Source organism: Muntiacus reevesi, chromosome 9 (assembly GCF_963930625.1).
Source record: "Muntiacus reevesi chromosome 9, mMunRee1.1, whole genome shotgun sequence".
NCBI classification, from domain to species: domain Eukaryota; kingdom Metazoa; phylum Chordata; class Mammalia; order Artiodactyla; family Cervidae; genus Muntiacus; species Muntiacus reevesi.
Genome location: NC_089257.1, coordinates 41,486,337 through 41,509,570, shown reverse-complemented (window position 1 = coordinate 41,509,570; position 23,234 = coordinate 41,486,337). Strand labels below are relative to the sequence as shown.

Genomic DNA, 23,234 nt, shown 5'->3' with positions numbered 1-23,234 from the left:
TAACTCATTTTATTAATCTGAATCTCAGGAATTTAAATAAGCCTGAGTATGAATTTGAACTGCTTTTAACAATAGTCATTAAGGATCTTCCTAAAATATTAATAAATCTCTGTGTTTTCAGCATCTGGTTGTGGTCATCTTGGCATAGAAACTTTATCTTCAGAAGAACTGATAAAAATCAAAGAAAAAACCATCATGCCTCCTCTCAACACTTCTCATCCCTCTCCTGTCACCTTCTTGCTGATGGGCATCCCAGGGCTGGAGCACCTGCATGTCTGGATTGGGATTCCCTTCTGCTCTATGTATGTGGTGGCGGTGGTGGGGAATATGACCATTCTAGCTGTGGTGAGGGCAGAGCGAAGCCTCCATGAGCCTATGTTCCTCTTTTTGTGCATGCTCTCAGTCACTGACCTGGTCCTCTCCACGTCTACACTGCCTCGCATGCTCTGTCTCTTCTGGCTTGGAGCCCATGACATTGCCTTTGATGCCTGCCTGACCCAAATGTTCTTCATTCATAGTTTTACTGCTTTGGAATCAGGCTTCTTTTTGTCCATGGCCATTGACCGTTATGTGGCCATTTGTCATCCACTGCGCCACACCACCATTCTTACCCACACTCGCATCACTATGATGGGTATCATTGTGGTGATTCGGGGAGTTGCTTTCTTTTCTCCACACCCCATTCTGCTCAAACAGCTGCCTTACTGCAGAACACGAATCATTGCCCACACCTACTGTGAGTTTATGGCCATTGTGAAGCTGGCGTGTTTGGACACAGGGACCACTAAACGTTATAGCCTCAGTATGGCTACTATCATTGGTTCATGTGATGCGATTCTCATTGCTATATCCTATGTTTTCATCCTCCGCTCTGTATTCCGCCTACCATCCCGAGAAGCTAGCTTTAAAGCTTTAGGCACATGTGGGTCCCATGTCTGTGTTATTCTTGTCTTCTACTCCACAGCTGGTTTTTCCATTTTCACTCACCGTTTTGGGAAAAATATACCTGCACATATCCACATTTTTATTGCAAATATATATCTTTTGGTGCCCCCTTTTCTCAACCCCATTGTATATGGAGTAAGGACCAAGAAAATACGAGAACATGTTCTTAGGACATTAGTGGTCAAAGTTGTCTGATTGTCGTTGGATCAATAAAAGAAATGGTTCAAGAATAAATGAAAGTACAAGAGATTATGTAAGAATTGCTCGTACTCCAACAAGCTGAAATACATTTGCCACAGTGAAAGAACTTTTATTTACTAGATGTCTATAAATCCTAAAATTTCTAACTCAACAGATCATTTTAGCTTTTTCATGATTAAAATTGGAGAAGAGATTGATGTCTTCCTGTGTCTTTTGGAGGATAATTACAGAGACTTAATAATAAATAAAGGATAAAAAGATAAGTAAACTAGTTAGGCTGCCAGGGTTCAAGTCCAATATCATGTGCCTGGCTAATTTTACTGCTATTTAATTCTTCACCTCAGTTTCCTGATATTTAAAAATGAAAAATAATAGAACCTACTTCATATGATTGTGTGATGATCAAATGAGACATGTAAAGAAGATCAGTGAAGTGGCACAGAGAAAACATTCTGTATGTTGTTTTTATCCTTCCCCAGTGAGTGATTATAATTTCTTATATTCTTTACTTTTTGTTTGTTTAAAATGTTTTAGGAAATACCCAATATATCTTATTTAATGTGTCTGCAAATGTGTAATATTTGTATTTTTTTATATTTATATAATGAATATGTTTGATTCTGTTCCCTGTTAGCTAAATTTTTGCTAAATATCTTGAGAAAAAATATATATATTTTAAATTTTCTGTGATGTATGTTGCTTAATATTATATCATATGTTGAAGGCCTTATTAAAGTCCTGAAGAATAATATAATGTTATTGGAGTGCAATAGAATAGTTATGAGAACATAGCAGTTGCTTTTCATTTCTTCTTTTGATACACTCATTTAGTCATTCATTCATTCATTTGTAAAATGTGTTCAGTAAATGCCTTTTTAATTGGATTAGATTTATATGGACTAATTTTTGCCACACTGAGACTTATTCTTACATCATTAATAAGTAATGCTCTTTTTTCTCTTTTCCTTGAAGAAATTTGCATGAAGAATCCATAATTAAGAATACATAATTAAGTTATTTAGAATCTTTTGATACCAAATGTATTTGGCAAACATTGTAAACTACCTCACTCATCTGTGAATACAGGGTTTCTACAGTTTTCTCTGATTGCTCAGGGCATCCTTTCTCTTGTTTTATCATATGAATTAAGGAGATAGGATCAAATTAGGGTGCTATCAACTAAATTGTAATGACAACAGGCTCTATTTTGTTTTATAGCACTTACATATTCTTATGTATGCTATTTTTTCTCAAATACCTTTTCTGTGAAATATCATTGTTATAACCTTCACACTCCTATTTATAGAACAGCTCATTGTACAACTGAAAGAAGCCTTCTTATGTTTCTCTTTGTTAATGTTTATTTTTATGTTAATACTAAGGAAAAGTACATAAAGATTGATCTATCTTTCTATCAAAATCAATGCTCATGTTTTTAGAGTTAGTATGGGGTGTAACTAAAGGACAATTCACTAGTAGTTTTTGTGTCAAAATTTACGGAAAATAAAATTTATCATTTTAACTATTTTAAAGTGTAGAGTTCAATGGCATTAGTACAATCTGTTGAGTAAAAAATGATGTACAACTTGAGAGTTGTGAGTTAAGCTTTATTTGGGACAAAATGAGGACTGCAGCCCTGGGAGGCAGCACCTCAGATAGCTCTGGGAGACTGCTCCAAAAAAGCAGTGAGGGAAAGTCAGTACATAAGGTTTTGGTGAAGGGAGTGTTCAATACTGTTAGGCACTTGTTGTACAGAAGTATTTCTGCTAGTCACAGGGATCTGATGTCACCATGAAAGGGTTTAGTGCTTTTCTAGACATGAGGAGATGCAAGGATTTAGATCATAAAATCTGTTTCTAAAAACATCCAAGTATCTAAAGACCTGTCCCACCAGATTCCCTGGAGAACCGAGTGCCTCACTCCCCTGAACTCGGAGGGTTTTGAAGGTCAACAGCCACAGCAGCACAAGGTTCAGTCTCTATAGAGGTGGATGGCAAACGCCCTTGTTGTTATTGTTGTTCAGTTGTTGACCAATGCTCTTGGCAAGTGCCAGTTTGTAGTTAATAATTCATATTGCTGTGCATTCAGCACCACCATCCTTCTTCAGAGCTTTTTACCTTTCCCCAGTTCAAACTCCACATAAGGGAAAACACTAGCCCCCCATTCCCTCTTCCTCACATTCTCTGACTATTATCATTCTACTACTGTCTCTATGAATTTGGCTACTCTATGCATGTCATGCAAGGAACCATTCAATATTTGACCTTTTGTGACTGACTATTTCACTCAGCATACTGTCTTCTAAAGGAATATGTGCCACCTAAAAGTTGAAAGTTACATTTTATTTGGCAGGGATGTTAGGACTTGAGCCTGGTAGACAGTATCTCAGGTGACTCTGAGAGAGCTAACTCTGAGGAGGCAGGGGAGGATTCAGGCTATATATAAGTTTGTATCATGGGGCAAGTAATTTAAATATTAAAAGATTATTGTTAATTAAGAGAAAACCTCTGGTGGCTTAGATGATAAAGATTTTGTCTGCAATGCAAGAGACCTGGGTTTAATTCTTGGGTTGGGAAAATCCCCTGGAGGAGGAAATGGCAACCCAGTGTGTTTGCCTGGGAAATCCCTATAGTCCATAGGGTTGGAAAGAGTTGGACATTACTGAGTGAGTAACACACACAAGAGAAAACCAAATTTCTCATATGAAGAGATTTAGGGATCTTCTACGTATAGGAGGATGCAAGTGCATGGGCTTGCTGAAATAATTTCTTCACATGCATCTAGCTTATCTGGGGACAATTCTGCTTTCTTTATTGTCCACACACTAATAACTTGTTTACCAGAAGAGATGGCAAATGTGGTGGATGGCCACCTTTCACATCCCTCCAGATCCTCAGGGGAGAAAGTAGCTAATGACTTCCAAATAAGTGGCTTTCTTTCACCTGGGTTCAGAAATTTGCATTTGGAAAAGACTTGTTACTGCAACAAGGAGGGATGTGAAAGGCAGGCATCTACCACATTTGCCATATTTTCTGGTAAACAAGGAATTAGTATATGAACAGTAAAGAAAGTAAGATTGGCCCCAGATAATTAGATGCCTATGAGAGAAACTATTTCAGCAAGCCCATACACTTGCGTCTTCCCATACAAAGACGATCACTAAATCTCTTCATATGATAAATTTGGCTTTCTCTTTTGTGTCTTAGTTGCTCAGTCATGCCCAACTCTTCCAACCTAATGGACTATAGGGATTTCACAGGTGAAAATACTGGATTGGGTTACCATTTCCTCCTCCAGGGGAGCTCAGATCATGAACTCCTTATTGCAAAATTCAGACTTAAATTGAACAAAGTAGGCAAAACCTCTAGACCATTCAGGTATGACCTAAATAAAATCCCTTATGATTATACAGTGGAAGTGACAAATAGATTCAAGGGATTACATCTGATAGAGTTTCTGAAGAACTATGGATGGAGGTTCATAACATTCTATAGGAGGTGGTGATCAAACCCATCCCCAAGAAGAAGAAATGCAAAAAGTCAAAACGGTTGTCAAATAGCTGAGAAAAAAAGAAAAGTGAAAGGCAAATGAGAAAAGGAAAGATATATCCAACTGAATGCAGAGTGCAAATAATAGCAAGGAGAGATAAGAAAGCCTTCTTAAGTGACCAGTGCAAAAAATAGAGGAAAAATATAGAATGGGAAAGACGAGAGATCTCTTCAAGAAAATTAGAGATACCAAGGGAACATTTCATGCAAAGATGGGCACGCTAAAGGACAGACATGGCATGGACCTAATAGAAGCAGAAGATACTAAGATGAGGTGGCAAGAATACACAGGAGAACTATATGAAAAAGATCTTAAAGACCCAGATAACCACAATGGTTTGATCACTCACCTAGAACCAGACATCCTGGAATGTAAAGTCAAGTGGGCCATAGAAAGCAACACTATGAACAAAGCTAGTGGAGGTTATGGAATTCCAGTTGAGCTATTTCAAATCCTAAAAGATAATGCTGTGATAGTGCTGTACTCAACATGCCAGCAAACTTGGAAAACTCAGCAGTGGCCACAGGACTGGAAAAGGTCAGTTTTCATTCCAATTGCAAAGAAAGGCAATGCCAAAGAATGTTCAATCTACCACACAATTGCACTAGCAAAGTAATGCTCAAAATTCTCCAAGCTAGGTTTCAACAGTATGTGAATAGAGAACTTACAGATGTTCGAGTTGGATTTAGAAAAAGCAGAGCAACCAGATATCAGATTGCTGACATTCATTCAATCATGGAAAAATCAAGAGAATTCCAGAAAAATATCTACTGCTACACTGACTACACTAAAGCCTTTGTCTGTGTGGATCACAACAAACTATGGAAAATTCCTCAAGAGATGGGAATACAAGACCACCTTACCTGCCTCCTGAGAAATCTGTATGCAGGTCAAGAAGCAATAGTTAGAACCAGACATAGAACAACGAACTGGTTCAGAATTGGGAAAGGAGAACATCGAGGCTGTTTATTGTCACTTTGCTTATTTAACTTGCATGCAGAGTACATCATGTGAAATTCTGGGCTGGATGAACCACAGACTGGAATCAAGATTGCAGGGGAAATATCAATAACCTCAGATATGCAGATGGCACCACCCTTATGGCAGAAAACCAAGAGGAACTAAAGAGCCTCCTGATGAAAGTGAAAGAAGAGAGTGAAAAAGCTGGCTTAAAACTCAACATTCAAAAAAATGAAAATCATTGTATCCGATCCCATCACTTCAAGGCAAATAGATGGGGAAACAATGGAAACAGTGAGAGACTTTGTTTTCTTGGGCTCCAAAATCACTGCAGATGGTGACTGCAGCCATGAAATTAAAAGACATTTGCTCCTTGGAAGAAAAGCTATGACCAACCTAGACAGCATGTTAAAAAACAGAGACATTTCTTTGCTGACAAAGGTTCATCTAATCAAAGCTATAGTTTTTCCAGTAGTCAAGTATGGATGTGAGAGTTGGACCATAAAGCTAAGCACCAAAGAACTGATTCTTTTGAACTGTGGCTTTGGAGAAGACTCTTGAGAGTCCCATAGACTGTGAAGTGATCAAACCAGTCGCTCCTAAAGGGAATCAGTCCTGAGTATTAATTGGAAGAACTGATGCTGAAGCTGAAGCTCCAATACTTTGGCCACCTGATGCCAAGAACTGACTCATTGGAAAAGACGCTGATGCTGGGAAAGATTGAAGGCAGGAAGAGAAGGAGATGACAGAGGATGAGATGGTTGGATGGCATCACTGACTCAATGGACATAAGTTTGAGCAAGCTCTGGCAGTTGGTGATGGACAGGGAAGCCTGGTGTGCTGCAGTCGATGGGGTCACAAAGAATTGGACACGATTGAGTGACTGAATTTATGAACTGACTGGTTACTGGTAGAGCATAGAGCAAAAATCTTTTCATTTCACTGCCTTTGAGGTTCACCTATATTCTGTCATATGTTTGAATTTTCTTCCTTTTTAATATTATAATGCTGTTATGAACATGTGTGTACAAATGTCTGTTCTAATCTTTGTTTTCACTTCTTTGCAATATATACCAAAAAGTGGAATTATGAAATCAATGGTATTTACGGTAATTCTATTGCAATGATGCTTCACACAGCAGCTGCATTTTTTTGCATCCCTTCTTGGGCTTCCGAGGTGACACTAGTAGTAAAGATCCCACCTGCCAGTGCAGGAGGCATAAGAGATGCAAGTTTAATCCTGGGATCTGGAAGAATCCCTGGAGGAAGGCATGGCAATCCAGACCATTATTGTTGCGTGGATAATCCCATGGACAGAGGCGCCTGTAGGAGACTATAGTGGCTATAGTCCAACAGAGTATTACAGAGTTGAACACAACTGAAGCAATTTAGCAGTACACAATAGTTAATATAGCTGATCATCTTTTCATGTGCTTGTTGGCCATTTGAAAATATTCTTTAGACAAATGTCTGTGCAAGTCCTTTGCCTATTTTTTAATACAGTTATTTTTTGTTGAATTTTAAGAGTTCTTTCTATATTTTGGAAATTAATTGCTTATCAGATATACGGTTTACAGATAGTTTCTCTAATTTTCTGGTTGCCTATTAACTCTGGTGATAGTGTCCTTTGATGCAGAAAAGTTCTCAATTTTGGTGAAGATCAGTTTCTCTAGTTTTACTTTTGTTACTTTTGTTTGATTGTCATATCCAAAAATTATTGTCAAATCCAGAGATATAGAGTCTCCCAGTGGAAGCTAAGACCATGGAAGTTTCTAACAGAATCTGGAACAATAGAGTAGATGCAGCTGAGGAAAGTGAGACATAGGAAGAAGTATTTTGGCTTTTCCCTCCTTTCCCGAATATCTTCCTGCTCATCAACTCTTTGAACAAACTTAGAGTAAATATAAATTATCTGTGATCCTGGGAAACATAGCTGGTAAAGTTCACCTCTTGCAGGGAGGAAGCCAATTCTAACTCCATGTTTGAGACTGTTTCTTGGACTTGCTTTTCCTTGCTTTAATCATGCTTAATAGCTTGCCTCAGAGGACCCTGCCCCTATGCCTGACTGTAAACTAAAGTGCCTTTGTTCAGCTCATAGAGAGCTAATCTGTCCCTGTCCACCTGTGAATATAAGAGATGAGCACACCCCTTCCAAAGGTTAGCCATTCCCTTGGAGATATTTTGCAAGACTAAAGACCATTGCCCTTTACCTCCCAGCAGCCCCTGCCTCTCCATTCTGTCTTTTGACTTTATTTCCATGTTGCTTTCTCTCTGACTCTACAAAAGAACCTGGCATCCAGACCCTGATGAGATGGTTATTTTGAGGCGCTAGCCTGCCAGCTTTTCAGTCAGCTGTCTCCTTCTTGTCTCAGCACCTTGTCTCTTGGATTCATTGGCCTGTCCTACAGAGAGCAGAGCTAGCTTGGACTCAGTAACACACTGCTCCTGATATTTACAGAACAGAAGAGAAGGATTCAGAGGAACATCTGTAGGAAAGCATATCAAATCTTTGCATAACATTCCAACCAAAATTGAAATAGGGATGCTCCTGTACATGAAAATAATGCGTATCTTTTACTTGCTCAAATAGATGAGTCTAGGGGGATGCAGGAATAGGAATATGGCTAGGTGATGCCTTGGAGTTTTAATTGTTTCTCAGAGGTAAATCTGATTCAGGTGAATTATCTAAGAATATCTGGAGTCATGTGGGGATATTACAGTGATCACCCTGATTAATTCATAAAATTATTCCTCCATGATATCTTCTAGCTCTCATCACATAGGTTGTAATTAGTTCACTGCACTTGCGTGTGCTTTAGGTACAATAAATTATCTTATTAGTCCTGTAGTAGAGGTCATATTCTATTGATTTTTAAGCTCAGAGCTCAGGTAACAGTTCAGTTCATTTCAGTTCAGTTCAGTCACTCAGTCGTATCTGACTCTTTGCGAACCCATGAAACAAGGAGACCACAAAACTGAGTCCCTCCAAGAGACCAAATTGTGCTTGGAGACTCTTGGAGAGATTAGTGAAACTACCTACAACCAGACAGCATTCTCAGGAGAGGCTCTTTATAGGATATTCCTGTAGACCTCTGGTCCCCTAGGATAGGAAGCTTAATGGCACCTGCTGTAAATATAATAAATATGCTGGGACTCAGTCTGAGACGTGAGATCATCTGGTTAGAGGTAAGATAATCAGGTTATAGGCAGGAGAGTTGTAAGTGAGGTGGAAAAGACAAGTTCAGTGCTTCTACCAGAAGGGAATGCTGGAACCTAGGTTAAAAGTTCTAGGTTAATTCCTAAGTCCTGAGAACTTAGCCATTGTGGTTGTCTGAAAGATGGCTCAACTTCTTATTAACAAAAGTAATGTAGAAGGAAATTAAGTTAAATATTTAACCTGTGATAATTTTTGTTAACCTAGCCCTAGTATTTAATCCTGAACTATATTGGTCAAAACCTCATTGTTTTAATGAAACTTTCTTTTATTCAGACTACGTAGATGCCTCATATTATGTAAGCTCATGATACACTGATACTGGAACCAAAATAATGATTTACCAGTTTAAAATTTAGTATTGTTAATCTCTTTCCAAAATAATCATTCAAGCTTTCAAGATGCATGCTTTCTGGTCAGCTAATATCTGGGAGCCAAAAGTTGTATTTACAAATTTTACTTGGTATATGTGGAATCTAAAAGAAGGATACAAATGAACTTACCTACAAAATAAAAATAGAGTTACATATATATATAAAAAAAAAAAAACCTTATAGTTACCAGGGAGTCGGGGAGTGAGAGGGATAAATTGGGAGATTGGGATTGATGTATACCCACTACTGTATATAAAATAAGGAACTAAGAAGGACCCACTGTATAGCACAGAGAACTCTACTCCATACTCTGCAATAGCCTATATGGGAAAAGAATCTAAAAAGGAGTGGGTATATGTGTGTGTGTGTGTGTGTGTGTGTGTGTGTGTGTGTGTATGCTGCTGCTGCTGCTGCTAAGTCACTTCGGTCATGTCTGACTCTGTGCAACCCCATAGATGGCAGCCCACCAGGCTCCCTGTCCCTGGGATTCTCCAGGCAAGAACACTGGAGTGGGTTGCCATTTCCTTCTCCAATGCATGAAAGTGAAAAGTGAAAGTGAAGTCGCTCAGTCGTGTCCGACTCTTAGTGACCCCATGGACTGCAGCCTTCCAGGCTCCTCTGTCCATGGGATTTTCCAGGCAAGATTACTGGAGTGGGGTGCCACTTCTTTCTCCAGTTTGTGTGTGTGTATGTATGTGTGTATATATATGTCTATGTCTATATCTATGTATATAAAATTCCCTTTGCTATACAGCAGAAACTACCACAACACTGTAAATCAACTATACGCCAATATATTTTTTAATTAAATATTAAAGAAGTAACGATTTTACTTGGAAAGCAAAAAAATCAACATCATGTGTATTGTATGACTGAAGAATATATTATACATCTTCTGGAAGAATTTGACTTGGTCATTTACAGTAGAGCACAAATATCTAGTAACCTGAACACCCATGTTTTCTAGACATAGTCATTTTCTCTATTGGCTAATCTTGTAAAATAATTTTTTCTAACCATTCAGTTTGGATGATTTTATGAAATCATGAAATTTATCAATTCAGTGACTTGCTTTTCAATATAAGATCATTTTTATTCACACCACTTCATTGCCCCAAGTTGTCCTTTAGTAGTTCTCAAGTCTCCTTTTCCTTTTATCTACAAGCCCTATCACTGGGAATGTGGTAAGAAAAGTTAAATATACAAATGTCTGATCTCATCCATGACGGCTGTATTTTTACTTTTTTGACTGTTTAAAATGGTAGAAAGTTACATCTCCATTTTTACCGATATATCAGTTATTAACACTGTAGTGCTATACTATGATTAAAATGTATCTAGCTAACTGGACACTTCTGAAAAAAAGTCCAGGGAGATAGAAAAAAGGAAAGAGAATACCTTTGTACAATTTTTTTTGTCTGCCCAGAAGCATGGTTCCATGCATTTGATGAATTGAAATATTGTATTACTGAAGAAATCCTTCAATAGCCAGTTGTATATTACTGGATGTCAGTGTCTTTTCTAACACATAACAATGAAAAAAAATGGGTCTTCATGTTATTGTAATCTTTGTGATTTTTAATTTGGATAGGATCATGGCATACTCATTTTTTGGATAATGTTAGACCACAACAGGAGCAACCTTCAACTTACCACCTTCCTGCTACTTGGCATTCCAGGATTAGAGGATGCCCACCTATGGATCTCCATCCCCTTCTGTCTGGTCTACCTACTGTCACTGATGGGAAATGTTGCTCTTTTATTAATTATCAAGACAGATCGCAAGCTACACGAAGCTATGTACCTCTTTCTATGCATGCTCTCAGTTGCTGATTTGATGCTTACTTCTTCTACACTTCCTAAGATACTCAGTCTCTTCTGGTTCAATGACAGAGAGATCTACTTTGAAGCCTGCCTTACTCAAATGTATTTTATCCATTCTCTATCTACTATGGAATCGGGATTTATCTTGGCCATGGCTTTTGATCGATTTGTAGCTATCTGCCACCCCCTAAGACATTCCACTATCTTAACACCTGCAGTGATTGTAGGCTTGGGTTTGCTTATTTTCTTCAGAGGAGCTGTGCTTCTCAGTCCACATCCCTTTCTACTGAGATGGCTTCCCTACTGCAAAACTAATGTCATCCCCCATACTTACTGTGAGTTTATGGCCCTGATAAAGCTGGTTTGCTCTGACACCAGGATTCGTAGAGCCTACAGCTTAATTGTGGCATTCCTGACAGGAGGATTGGATTTCATACTGATCATCTGTTCTTATGTCCTTATTCTTCTCACAATCTTCAATCTCCCATCCAAAGCTGCCCGCCTCAAGACCTTAAGTACCTGTGTCTCCCATGTATGGGTCATCTTGGTGTTTTATACACCAGCTTTTTTCTCTTTTCTCACTCATAGGTTTGGTCACCACATTGCTCCACCTGTCCACATTTTTATAGCCAATATATACCTTCTTATTCCACCCATGATGAATCCTATTATTTATGGTGTTAAAACCAAAAGAATCAGAGAAGGATTTCTTAAATTTTTAACAATCAAATGTGTTCAACTTTGCAAAGTTTGTGAGTCCCCAGATTATCAACAGAGATAAGGGTTTTATTAAACAGGAAATGTTGAAAATAAATCAGCATTACCTTGAAGTAGAAAAACTTAAGCTAAACTTTGGATTCATACAAGCTAGAAAGCTTGGTAAGTATATTGATTTCAGTGAGATTAGCAGATATCAAAGTTACATAGAAAGTAAAAAACTAGAGCAAAGTGTTTAATTTTTATTATTTTTCTTTCCAAGCTAGTATTTGGTATAGTCTCTGGGACTTGTTAAGTCATGCCAGTTTATATCAAAATAATTTTAATTTTAATCAGGTCCAATATATGTTCTTTTCTTGTATGTATCAGGGTTTTGGTGTCATATCTAAGAAATTTATTGGCTAACTTTGGGTTGTAAAGATTTTCTCCTAAAATTTTTTCCAAAACCTTATGTTGTCTAAGGTGTGAGATTTAGAGTGAGGTTTATCTGTCCTAGAGGAATAAACCTCAGTCTAAATTCCCCTTTATGTAACAAAAGTTTTCTAATGTCTACTCTATCCTCTTTAATCAAATATGGTTACATTTAAAAGAATACATAATACCCAAGTAGTAATATAAATGTAAAACTAGCAGCATATATACTTGTGTGTGACAACACTAGGTGATATAATAATTAGCCCTTTTACCTAAGCATAGAATAACTGTAAATATGAAAGTTTTAAATATCAGTGAATCTTGATGTATTTCACCGATTACTCAGACACCATGAGAAATATTGTTGCTTTTGGTGGTGTAATTTTCAAAAATATTTAATGACTTCTGATAATAGTCTTAACAGACAGTATACACCATTTCTCTTGAATAGTTATATTTCTATAATATCAAGTACATATTTGCTTGTTAAAACCATACAAAAGTAATTTCTGATTGTTAGTAAAGCAAAGTTAAAAAAAAAACTACATTCATAACAGCAAATACAAGCAAGGTGAAATTCTGTACTCAGAATATTTTATAGGCTTTTGTTTTTTTAACTACGCAATATCCAGTTGCATATCTGAAATTTCTCTCATATACAGGACATTTTGTGGAGGGTGGGAGGTTGGGAGAAATTATTCTGTGTATTGGAGATTTCTTTCTGGTTTGTAGTCATTAAGTCCAGTAATGTTTCTTAAATACTTTGATGACAATAACAAAACACAGAGAGAAATTTCCAACATATTCCCTAAAGATGAGCATCACCTCTGATCAATCACTGATAGATTGTTAGGTATCAATCACTGATAGAATTGTAGTACTAGTTATAGTATTTGAGTCATAGTAAGCACATCACAAATATTGGCTACTCTTGTTGCTTGTATAGTTATTGAAAATAGAGTGGGTAATGACAAACAATTTTGCTATTTATTATTAGGCCTGAAATAAAACTTTTTTTTTCAATAATAGGGAGAAAATCTACATTCTCTAACCTGTTCTACTCAAGTAGTAAGTTTAAGATACAGTGGAAAACTCAACTGATGACATTCCAAATTTGAACCTGAGTAATTCAGTACCAAACCAAAAAATAAACCCATAGAATTAGCTGAAGTAGTTGAAATGCTATATTCTCTGGGCCACCATATATTTAACTTCTGTGTATCTCTGTACTTGTTTTAACACTGCAGTGGATAGCTTCTGGGCATGAAAAAAGCAGTAGTAGAAGTAGCTCTGACCTTTGTGCCCAAATCTCAGTGGTTTTTGATTGTACTCAGAATGATATAGTTAAGAAATTTAACTCTCATCTATACAAATAGGTGGATATGATGTGTAAGATCCCTTTTAGTCTAAGTATGGTATCAAAAATTTACACAACATATCTTCTAAGCACACACTACTACTTATTGTAAAGACAAACTCTTGTTTTGATTTCACTTTCTCCCTTTATAGACAATGAAATCCAAGATGCAATTAAGGGGTAACTGTCATATGTAAATGATAATGTTGCTGTTGTCATTATAAGCTATATTTCATGTTGAAAATAAAGTGACTTCATGACATAACCATCATCAGTCCAGTTCAGTTCAGTTTCTCAGTCATGTCTTACTCTTTGCAACCCAATGGACTGCTGCATGACAGTCTTCCCTGTCCATCACCAACTCCCGGAGCTTGCTCAGACTCATGCCCATCAAGTCAGTGATGCCATCCAACCATCTCATTCTCTGTTGTCCCCTTCTCCTCCTGTCTTCAAAAGTATCCTTTTTTGACACTTAGCTTTCTTTATGGGCCAACTCTTATACCCACACATGACTACCGGAAAAACCATAGCTTTGACTATATGGACTTTTGTCAGCAAAGTAACATCTCTTCTTTTTAATATGCTGTCTAGGTTTGTCATAGCTTTTCTTCCAAGAAAAAATAGGTGCATATATATATATATAGGTACTTAGAATAGAGATATTCACAATAACAAGACTTTGGATATATGATGATTGTATATCTCTACACTTTTGTATATCTTTTAAAATTGCTCTCATAAATGATTACTAATTTTCTCTATGTAAGTCTTATCTTTATATGTATTTTGTATAATATGTCTTGATGAATACTTTATACTTAAGCTATTTTAAATGACATGAGACTGCAATAACCCTTTGGGTGAAATTAACAACTGTCATCTAGATGAAAATAATATTGGCATAAAAATAGATAGTTGAAGGACAAATTCCAAAATATTTATGCGTGAGTCAAAACATGATGAATTTCATGCAACCGGAATCTTAACTTTTAAACAAATCTGTACATAGATTTTACTATTGACATAGAGAACAACATTGTCATCACATATTCAGGAATTCCATTACATTTTTTGCTTAGTCCCACTCTTCTTCAGTCACCTTCAGTAACAAAAAGCAGAATAATCAATTGCAAGTCAAAGTACAAATTTCAGGAAGAAGATGGCAGAGTAGGTGGATGTCGAGTACCTCTCTCTCCACGGGTGTATCAGGAATACACCTTCAGACGCAGACGTGCATGCTGAACACCAGCTGAGAGTGGCCAGGAGTACCTGACCAGTGGAAAATAATATATAGAACCATGCAAAACTTGGTAGGACAAAGGAACTAGGGGGAGAAACAGGAATATTAGTAGGACTGGACCTGCCCTCAGTGGGTGGGGGAACTGAAGCAGGAGTCTGATCCTCACATCAGGGCAATTGTCTGAGTCAGAGGAGAAACATTTAAGATAGAAACAGCTCACGTGTGGCAGCTTAAATGGAATGAGAACCAGACAGTCCTTGCTGCAGCCATACATAGTTCTTCAGACAGGGACAGGGACAGGGATGCAGGTCCCCAGAAAGCACAGTGGCTGGGAACTGGAGTTTAGGGGTTGTGGAGCAATCCCCAGGGCGAGGGCTACTATTGACTGCAGAGAGATGGATTGAAGGGATGTGAGGGAGGAGATTATGGTGGGAAATGCCTGTTGAAGAAAGCTGGGCAGCCATGGGAGCAAGGCAATAATGCTGAGTCACACAGAGCGGGTGGAGCCATCACCATGGCCTCTGTCTCCACACACCAGCATCAGCAGCTGAACAGTAGGGAGTCTGGTCCATCAAACACATGATGCACCAAGCTACAGAACAGGACCCCACCCAGGGGCCCCTTTAAGTGCCTGACGTGCTGGACAACAGAGAAGGACCCCAGACAAGGGAGCCCTCGAAGTGCCTGAATGAGCGGAACTACAGAGAACACTGGCCAGAGAGACCTTGTAATCGCCAGCTACAAGAGGCTCACAGAAGGACTCTGATGGGGCCATAACTCCTGTGGCGGAGGCAGTCCATGTCCTTGCACATTTGGCGCTGCCAGGGTCCCCGCAAGCCAAGCAGCTGCGCACCTTCATTCTCAACTCCCACTGGGGCAGAACTGCCACAGACAATAAAAGTCTTAAGTATATCCACGCAGGGAGGGGTTTTCCAGACAAGAATACTGGAATGTATTGGCCAGTACTGGTTGCCATACGCTTCTAGAACACTGTATTTCCTGCTGTCCTAGCCATCAACTCCCCTGAGTATCTGGTGCCTCCAGAACCCCTGCAACCCAAGGAGCTGCACCACGTCCATCCCTGGCTCTCACAGGGGCACACCCAAGTCCTCCAGGGCAGCCTCATGAGCAAAACCCCAGTGGACAACCCACATGCAGAAGTGGAAATAAACCACAATTGAAACCCAGAGGCAGTGTGGCTAAGGAAAAGACCCAAAATCTTCCCACTAGCTGTACAAGCTGCAGGTTAAATTCACATGATAAACTAGGCAGACTGTGTCTATGGAATGTATAAAAGGACATTGAGAGCTCCAAAAAAAGAAAGCACACTAGTTCTGATAGCTGTAGACATTGGAGGCAAGAACACACTGGAGCAGGACCCAATTAGAATCTGAGCTGTCCCCATAGCAGAGATCAGCACAGTGTTGGAGGGCATCCTAGGGAGGTGACGTGGACTGTGACTCCCAGCAGTGACAGCAGTGACTCAAGAAAAGCATTTATTATTCTTATGTTTTGACTTGTTCTATAGTGTCTTTTGGATTTTTTCTTTTTTTCTTTCTTCCTCACCCCGCCCCCCACCGTTGTAGTTGTTAATTTTATTGGCACTATGAAATCTAATTAAGCTTTTGGATTTTTATTTTCTCAGTCACACTTTTTATTGTTGCTATAAACCTCTGCCTCTTCATTGGGCTTTTGCAGGTCTGTGGAATTTTCCTTTATTTATTTTTTCTTTTCTCTTTTTTTTAATTTTAATATTTAAAACCTATTATTATTTTTTCTAAATTTATTCCTGTTTGCTTTTCCTACTGTTCTTTTCCCCTTGCAGTTAATCTTCAATGCATATAAATCTTCTTTATCTACCTCTATTTAACTTTTGCATATCTATTCTTTTCTTTCTTTCCTTTCCTCTCAATATATTTGTTAGTTTTATTTTCATTGCTTTATTCCCAATTGGCACCTTACTTTAGTTTTGTTTTCTAGTTTGTGCTTTAGTTAATTTTGTTCTGGTAGATATAATTTTTGGTTTCCTTTGTACTCTGGGTCAATCTATTGTGCTTTATTTTTGTTGGACTGTATGGATATGTATATGTGTATATTCAGTCACATTTTTTATTGTTGTTATAAACCTCTGCCTCTACTTGGGCTTTTGCAGTTCTGTGCAGTTTTTTTTTTTTTTTTTTTTTCTTTTACCTTTCTTCTTCCTTTTTTTTTCTTATCTCTTTATATAGTTTTAATTTTTAACTTTTTAAAACAAACTTATTATATTTTTTCTACATTTATTCCTTTGTTTGCCTTTCCTACACTTCTTTTCCCTTTGCAGATAATCTCTAATGTATATAAATCTTCTTCATCTACCTCTGTTTAACTTTGCATATCTATTATTTCTTTCTTTTCTTTCCTCTCAACATATTTGTTAGTCTTGCTTTCATATTCATTGCCTTTTTCCCCACTTGACAACTTGCTTTAGTTTTGTTTTCCAATTTATGCTTTAGTTAGTTTTGTTCTTAACTGATAAATATAATTTCTGATTTCCTTTGTTTGCTGGATCAGTACTTCGTTTTTGTTGGACTGTTCTGATTTCACTCATGGGTGTAAATGTATATGTGTATGTTCCATTATTTTAATTATTATTTGCCTGATTTTGTAACTGCCATTTGTCTGTGATTCATCTTTGGCTTCTCATTTTTGGATACTTGTTTTATCTCAATGCCATAACAAACCACTTGTGGAATCTTAATTCCTGACCAGAGATCAAGCCCGGGGCCTTTGGAGTAGGAGCACTGACTCTAAGACCCTAGACTACCAGAGAACTAACCCTAGGGGATATCAAATAGTGAGAACTCACACAAAGGAAGCTACGTGAATACAAGACCAGACATCACCCAACCACCAGTAGCACTCAGTGCAGGATGCCTCATCTAAACAATGAACAAAACAAAAATACTAACCCAGTTATCAACAAACAGGATTACCACCTCACTCAGCCTTGCCCATCAGAGGAAAAACAAAAGCAAGTTGCGGTGGGGGTGGGGGGGAAGGGGGGCGGGAAACCAACTCAGCACAAATCTTATCATATATGGAGTTTACACAAACAACTGGATCAACCTTAGGAGGGCAGAAACCAAAGGGAAGAAGGAAGTCAACCTTAAAGCCTGGGAAAAGTTGTCCTCAAACACAATAAGATTAAAAAATAATAATAATAAAAAGGCTGAGAAATGCTACACAAATGAAGGAACAAACTAGAAATACAGAAGTCCAAATAAATGAGGAGGAAATAGACAAACTACCTGAAAATGAATTCAGAATAATGATAGTAAAGATGATCCAAAACCTTTAAAACAGAATGGAGGAAATACAAGAATCAATTAACAAAGACCTAGGAGAATTAAAGAATAAGCATACAAAGACAAACAACACAATTACTGAAATTAAAAATACTCTAGAAGGATTCAATAGCAGAATATCTGAAGCAGAAAAACAAATCCATAAGCTGGAAGATAAAATGGTGAAAATAACTTCTGAAGATCAGAATTAAGTAAAAAGAATGAACAGAACTGAGAACAGTCTCAGAGACATCTGGGACAATATCAGACACACCAACATTCGAATTATAGGGGCCCCAGAAGAAGAAGAGAAAAAGAAACGGTATGAGAAAAATTTTGAAGAGATATAGTTGAAATTTTTCCCAGCATGGGAAAGGAAATAGTCAAGTCTGAGAGGCACAAAGAGCCCCAAGGATAAACCCAAGGAGAAACACGCCAAGACACATACTAATCAAGCTAACAAAGACTAAACACAAAGAAAGTATATTAAAAGCAGCAAGGGAGAAGCAACAAGTAACATACAAGGACAACCCCATACAATCAACAGCTGATCTTTCAGCAGAAACTCTACAGGCCAGAAGAGAATTGCAGGATATATTTGAAGTACTGAAAGGGAAAAATCTACAACCAAGATTACTGTATCTGGCAAAGATTTCATTCAAAATTAATGAAGAAATAAAAAGCTTTTCAGACAATCAAAAGTTAAGAGAATTCATTACCACAAAACCAGCTTTACAACAAATGCTAAAAGTACTTATATAATCAAAAAATACAGGAGAAGAAAAAAGATGTACAAAAGCAATCCCAAATAATTGAGAAAATGGCTATAGGAACATATATATCAATAATTACTTTAAATGTAAATGGACTAAATGCTCCAACCAAAAACACAGACTGGCTGAATGGATACAAAAACAAGATCCATATATATATGCCATCTATATATGCTGAACCCACTTCAGACCTAAAGACGCATGTAGACTGAAAGTGAAAGGACGGAAAAATACATTCCATGCAAATGAAAAGCAAAAGAAAGCTGGACTAGCAATTGGCATATCAGAGAAAATGGACCTTAAAATAAAGAATATTACAAGAGATAAGGAAGGGCATTACATAATGATCAAGGGATCAATCCAAGAGAAAGACATAACAATTGTAAATATCTATGCACCCAATATAGGAATATCTCGATACATAAGATAAATACTAACAGATATAAAAGGAGACACTGGCAGTAACACGATAATAGTAGGAGACTTTAACACCCCACTCATACCAATGGACAGATCATAAAAACAGAAAATTAATAAGGAAACACAAGTCTTAATTGATGCATTAGATGAAATGAATCTCATTGATATCTTCAGGACATTCCATCCAAATGCAGAAGAAGACTCCTCTTCTAAAGTGCATGTGGAACATTCTCCAGGGTAGACCACATCTTGGGTCACAAATCGAACCTCAGTAAATTTGAGAAAATTGAAATCATATCAAGCATCTGCTTTGACCACAATGCTATGAGATTAGATATCAATTACAAGAAAAAAGCTATAAGAAATGCAAACACATGGAGATTAAGCATCACGTTTCTAAATAACCAACAAGTTACTGAAGAAATCAAGAGGGAAATCAAAACATTTCTGGAAACAAATGACAATGAAAACACGACAACTCAAAAACTGTGGTATGCAGCAAAAGCAGTTATAAAGAGGGAAGTTTATAGCAATACAATCCTACCTCAAGAAATAAGGAAAACATCAAATAGACAACCTAACTTTACATCTAAAAAACTGGAAAAAGAACAACAATAACAAAAATAGTAGAAAAAAGAAATCATAAAGAGCTGAGCAGCAATAAATGAAAAGAAACAGCGTTAAACGTGATTAAAAGTAAAAACTGATTCTTTGAGAAGATAAACAACATTGAAAAGCCTTTAGCCAGACTCATCAAGAAAGAGAGAGAAAACAATCAAATCAACAAAATTAGAAATGAAAAAGGAGAGGTTACAACAGACAATGCAGAAATACAAAGGATTAAAAGAGACTATTATGAACAACCATATGGCAATAAAATGGATAACATGGAAGAAATGGACAAATTCTTACAAAAATTCAACCTTCCAAGACTGAACCAGGAAGAAATAGAAATCATGAACAACCCAATTACAGGCACTGAAATTGAAACTGTGATTAAAAATCTCCCAAAAAACAAAAGCCCAGGAACAAATGGCTTCACAGGAGAATTCTATCAAGCATTTAGAGAAGAGCGAATGCCTATCCTTCTAAAACTCTTTCAAAGAATTGCAGAGGAAGGAACACTTCCAAACTCATTCTCCGAGGTCACCATCACCCTGATACCAAACCCAGATGAGACAACACACAAAAAGAAAACTACAGGCCAATATCACTGAAGAATACAGATGCAAAGATCCTCAACAAAATTTTAGCAAGCAGAATTCAGCAACACTTCAAAAACTCATACACCATAATTGAGTTGGGTTTATTCCAGGGATGCAAGAATTCTTTAATATATGCAAATCAATCAATGTGATACACCGTATTAAAAAATTGAAAGATGAAAACCATATGGTAATCTCAATAGATGCAGAAAAAGCCCTTGACAAAATTCAGTACCCATTTATAATTAAAACTTTTCAAAAAATGGGCATAAAAGGAACCTACCTCTACATAGTAGAAACCAATTATGATAAGCCTACAGCAAACATTATTCTCAATGGTGAAAAACTGAAAGCATTCCACCTAAGATCAGGAAAAAGACAAGGGTGTCCACTTTCACCACTATTATTCAGCATAGCTTTGGAAGCCCTAGCTACAGCAATCAGAGAAGAAAAAGAAATAAAAGGAATCCAGATCCAAAAGAAGTAAGGCTGTCATTGTTTGAAGATGACATGATACTGTACATAGAAAACCTTAAAGATAGTATCAGAAAATTACTAGAGCTGATTAGTGAATTTAGCAAAGTTGCAGGATACAAAATCAATACAAAGAAATCACTTACATTTCTGTATACTAAGAATGAAACATCAGAAACAAAATTAAGAAATCAATTCCATTCACCAGTGCAACAAAAAGAATTAAATATCCAGGAATAAACTTACCTTAGGAAACAAAAGAACCATACACAGAAACTTATAAGACACTAATGAGAGAGATCAAAGATGACATAAACAGATGGAGAGATATTCTATGTTCCTGGGTAGGAAGAATCAGTATTGTGAAAATGACTATACTACCAAATGCAATCTACAGATTTTCAATGTGATCCCTATCAACTTAACAATGGCATTTTTCACAGAACTAGAACAAAAAAATTCAAAATCCATGTGGAAACACAAAGACCCCAAAGAGCTAAAGCAGACTTGAGAAAGAAGAATGGAACTAGAGGAAGCAACCTTCCTGACTTTAGATTATACTACAAAGCTACAGTCATCAAGACAGTATGGTACTGGCACAAAAATAGAAATATAGACCAATGGAACAAGATAGAAAGCCCATGCATACAAGATAGAAACCTATGCATACCTTATTTTCACAAAGGAGACAAGAATATGCAATGGGGCAAAGACAGCCTCTTCAATAAATGGTGCTGGGAAAACTGGACAGCTACATGTGAAAGAATGAAATTAGAACACTTCCTAACACCATACACAAAGATAAACTCAAAATGGATTAAAGACCTAAAAGAGAGACCAGAAACTATAGAACTCTTAGAGGAAAACATAGACAGAACACTCGATGACACAAAATAATGCAAGATCCTCTCCGACCCACCATCTATAGTAATGGAAATAAAAACAAAAGTAAACAAGTGGGACCTGATTAAACTTAAAAGCTTTTGCACTGCAAGGAAACTATAAGCAAGTTGAATAGACAACCCTTGGAATGCGAAAAAATGATAGTAAATGAAACAACTGACAAAGGATTAATTTCCAAAATATATAAGTAGCACATACAACTCAATACCAGGAAAACAAACAACCCAATCAAAGAGTGGGGAAAAGACCTGATCAGACATTTCTCCAAAGAAGACATACAGATGCCTAGTAAACACATGAAAAGATGCTCAGCATTGCTCATTATTAGAGAAATGCAAATCAAAACTACAATGAGATATCACCTCACACCAGTCACAATGGCCATCATCAAAAATTCTATAAAAAATAAATGCTGGAGAGGGTGTGGAGAAAAGGAAATGCTCTTGCACTGTTGGTGGGAATATAAATTGATACAGCCACTATGGAAGATGGTATGGGTATTCCTTAAAAAACTAGGGATAAAACCACAACATGACCCAGCAATCCCACTCCTAGGCATATACACTGAGGAAACCAAAATTGAAAAAAACATATGTACCCCATTGTTCATTGCAGCACTATTTACAACAACTAGAACATGAAAGCAGCCTAGATGCCCATCCACAGATGAATGGATAAACAAGTTGTGGTCCAAATACACAATGGACTATTATTCAGCCATAAAAAGAGTGCATTTGAGTCAGTCCTAATGAGGTGGATAAACCTAGAGCCTATTATACAGAGTTAAGTAAGTCAGAAAGAGAAAGATAAATATCATATTTTAATGCGTATATATACAGAATCTAGAAAAATGGTTCTGAAGAATTTATTTATAGGGCAGCAGTGGAGAAACAGACATAGAGGATAGAATTATGGACATGGGGAGAGGGGAGGAGAGTGTGAGATGTATGATAAAAGTAACATGGAAACTTACATTATCATATGTAAAATAGATAGCCAATGGGAATTTGCTCTATGGCTCAGGAAACTCAAACAGGGGCTCTGTATCAACCCAGAAGGGTGGGATGGCGGGGGAGATGGGAGGCCAGTTCAAAAGGGAATGGATATATGTATACCTATGGCTAATTCATGTTGAGGTTTGACAGAAAACAACAAAATTCTGTAAAGCAATTATCCTTCAATAAAAAATAAATTAAAAAATATGTAAATTGAAATGGAACCACTGAGTTATACACTTAAAAGACTCTAATAAAGGCCAAAGTAATTCCTTACTAACCTTTTCATAATTTCAGTTGGTACTCTGAGAGAAGTATGAGATAAAAGTTAGCCAGCGAGAAGTTT

General features: G+C 37.2%; 2 protein-coding genes across 2 annotated transcripts; both read left to right on the top strand.

The window, feature by feature from the left end:
* Positions 1-195: 195 nt before the first annotated feature.
* On the top strand, positions 196-1,140 carry LOC136175800 (olfactory receptor 52D1-like). The gene has a single exon (XM_065946015.1). It carries the CDS (start codon positions 196-198, stop codon positions 1,138-1,140), a length of 945 nt encoding a protein of 314 aa, XP_065802087.1.
* Positions 1,141-10,861: 9,721 nt separating this feature from the next.
* Positions 10,862-11,848, top strand: LOC136175799 (olfactory receptor 52K2-like). Its single transcript, XM_065946014.1, has one exon. It carries the CDS (start codon positions 10,862-10,864, stop codon positions 11,846-11,848), a length of 987 nt encoding a protein of 328 aa, XP_065802086.1.
* The last annotated feature ends 11,386 nt before the right edge of the window (positions 11,849-23,234 follow it).

Coding starts and splice junctions, on each gene's coding strand:
- LOC136175800 (XM_065946015.1), top strand. CDS start 196: ATGCCTCCTCTCAACACTTCTCATCCCTCTCCTGTCACCTTCTTGCTG.
- LOC136175799 (XM_065946014.1), top strand. CDS start 10,862: ATGTTAGACCACAACAGGAGCAACCTTCAACTTACCACCTTCCTGCTA.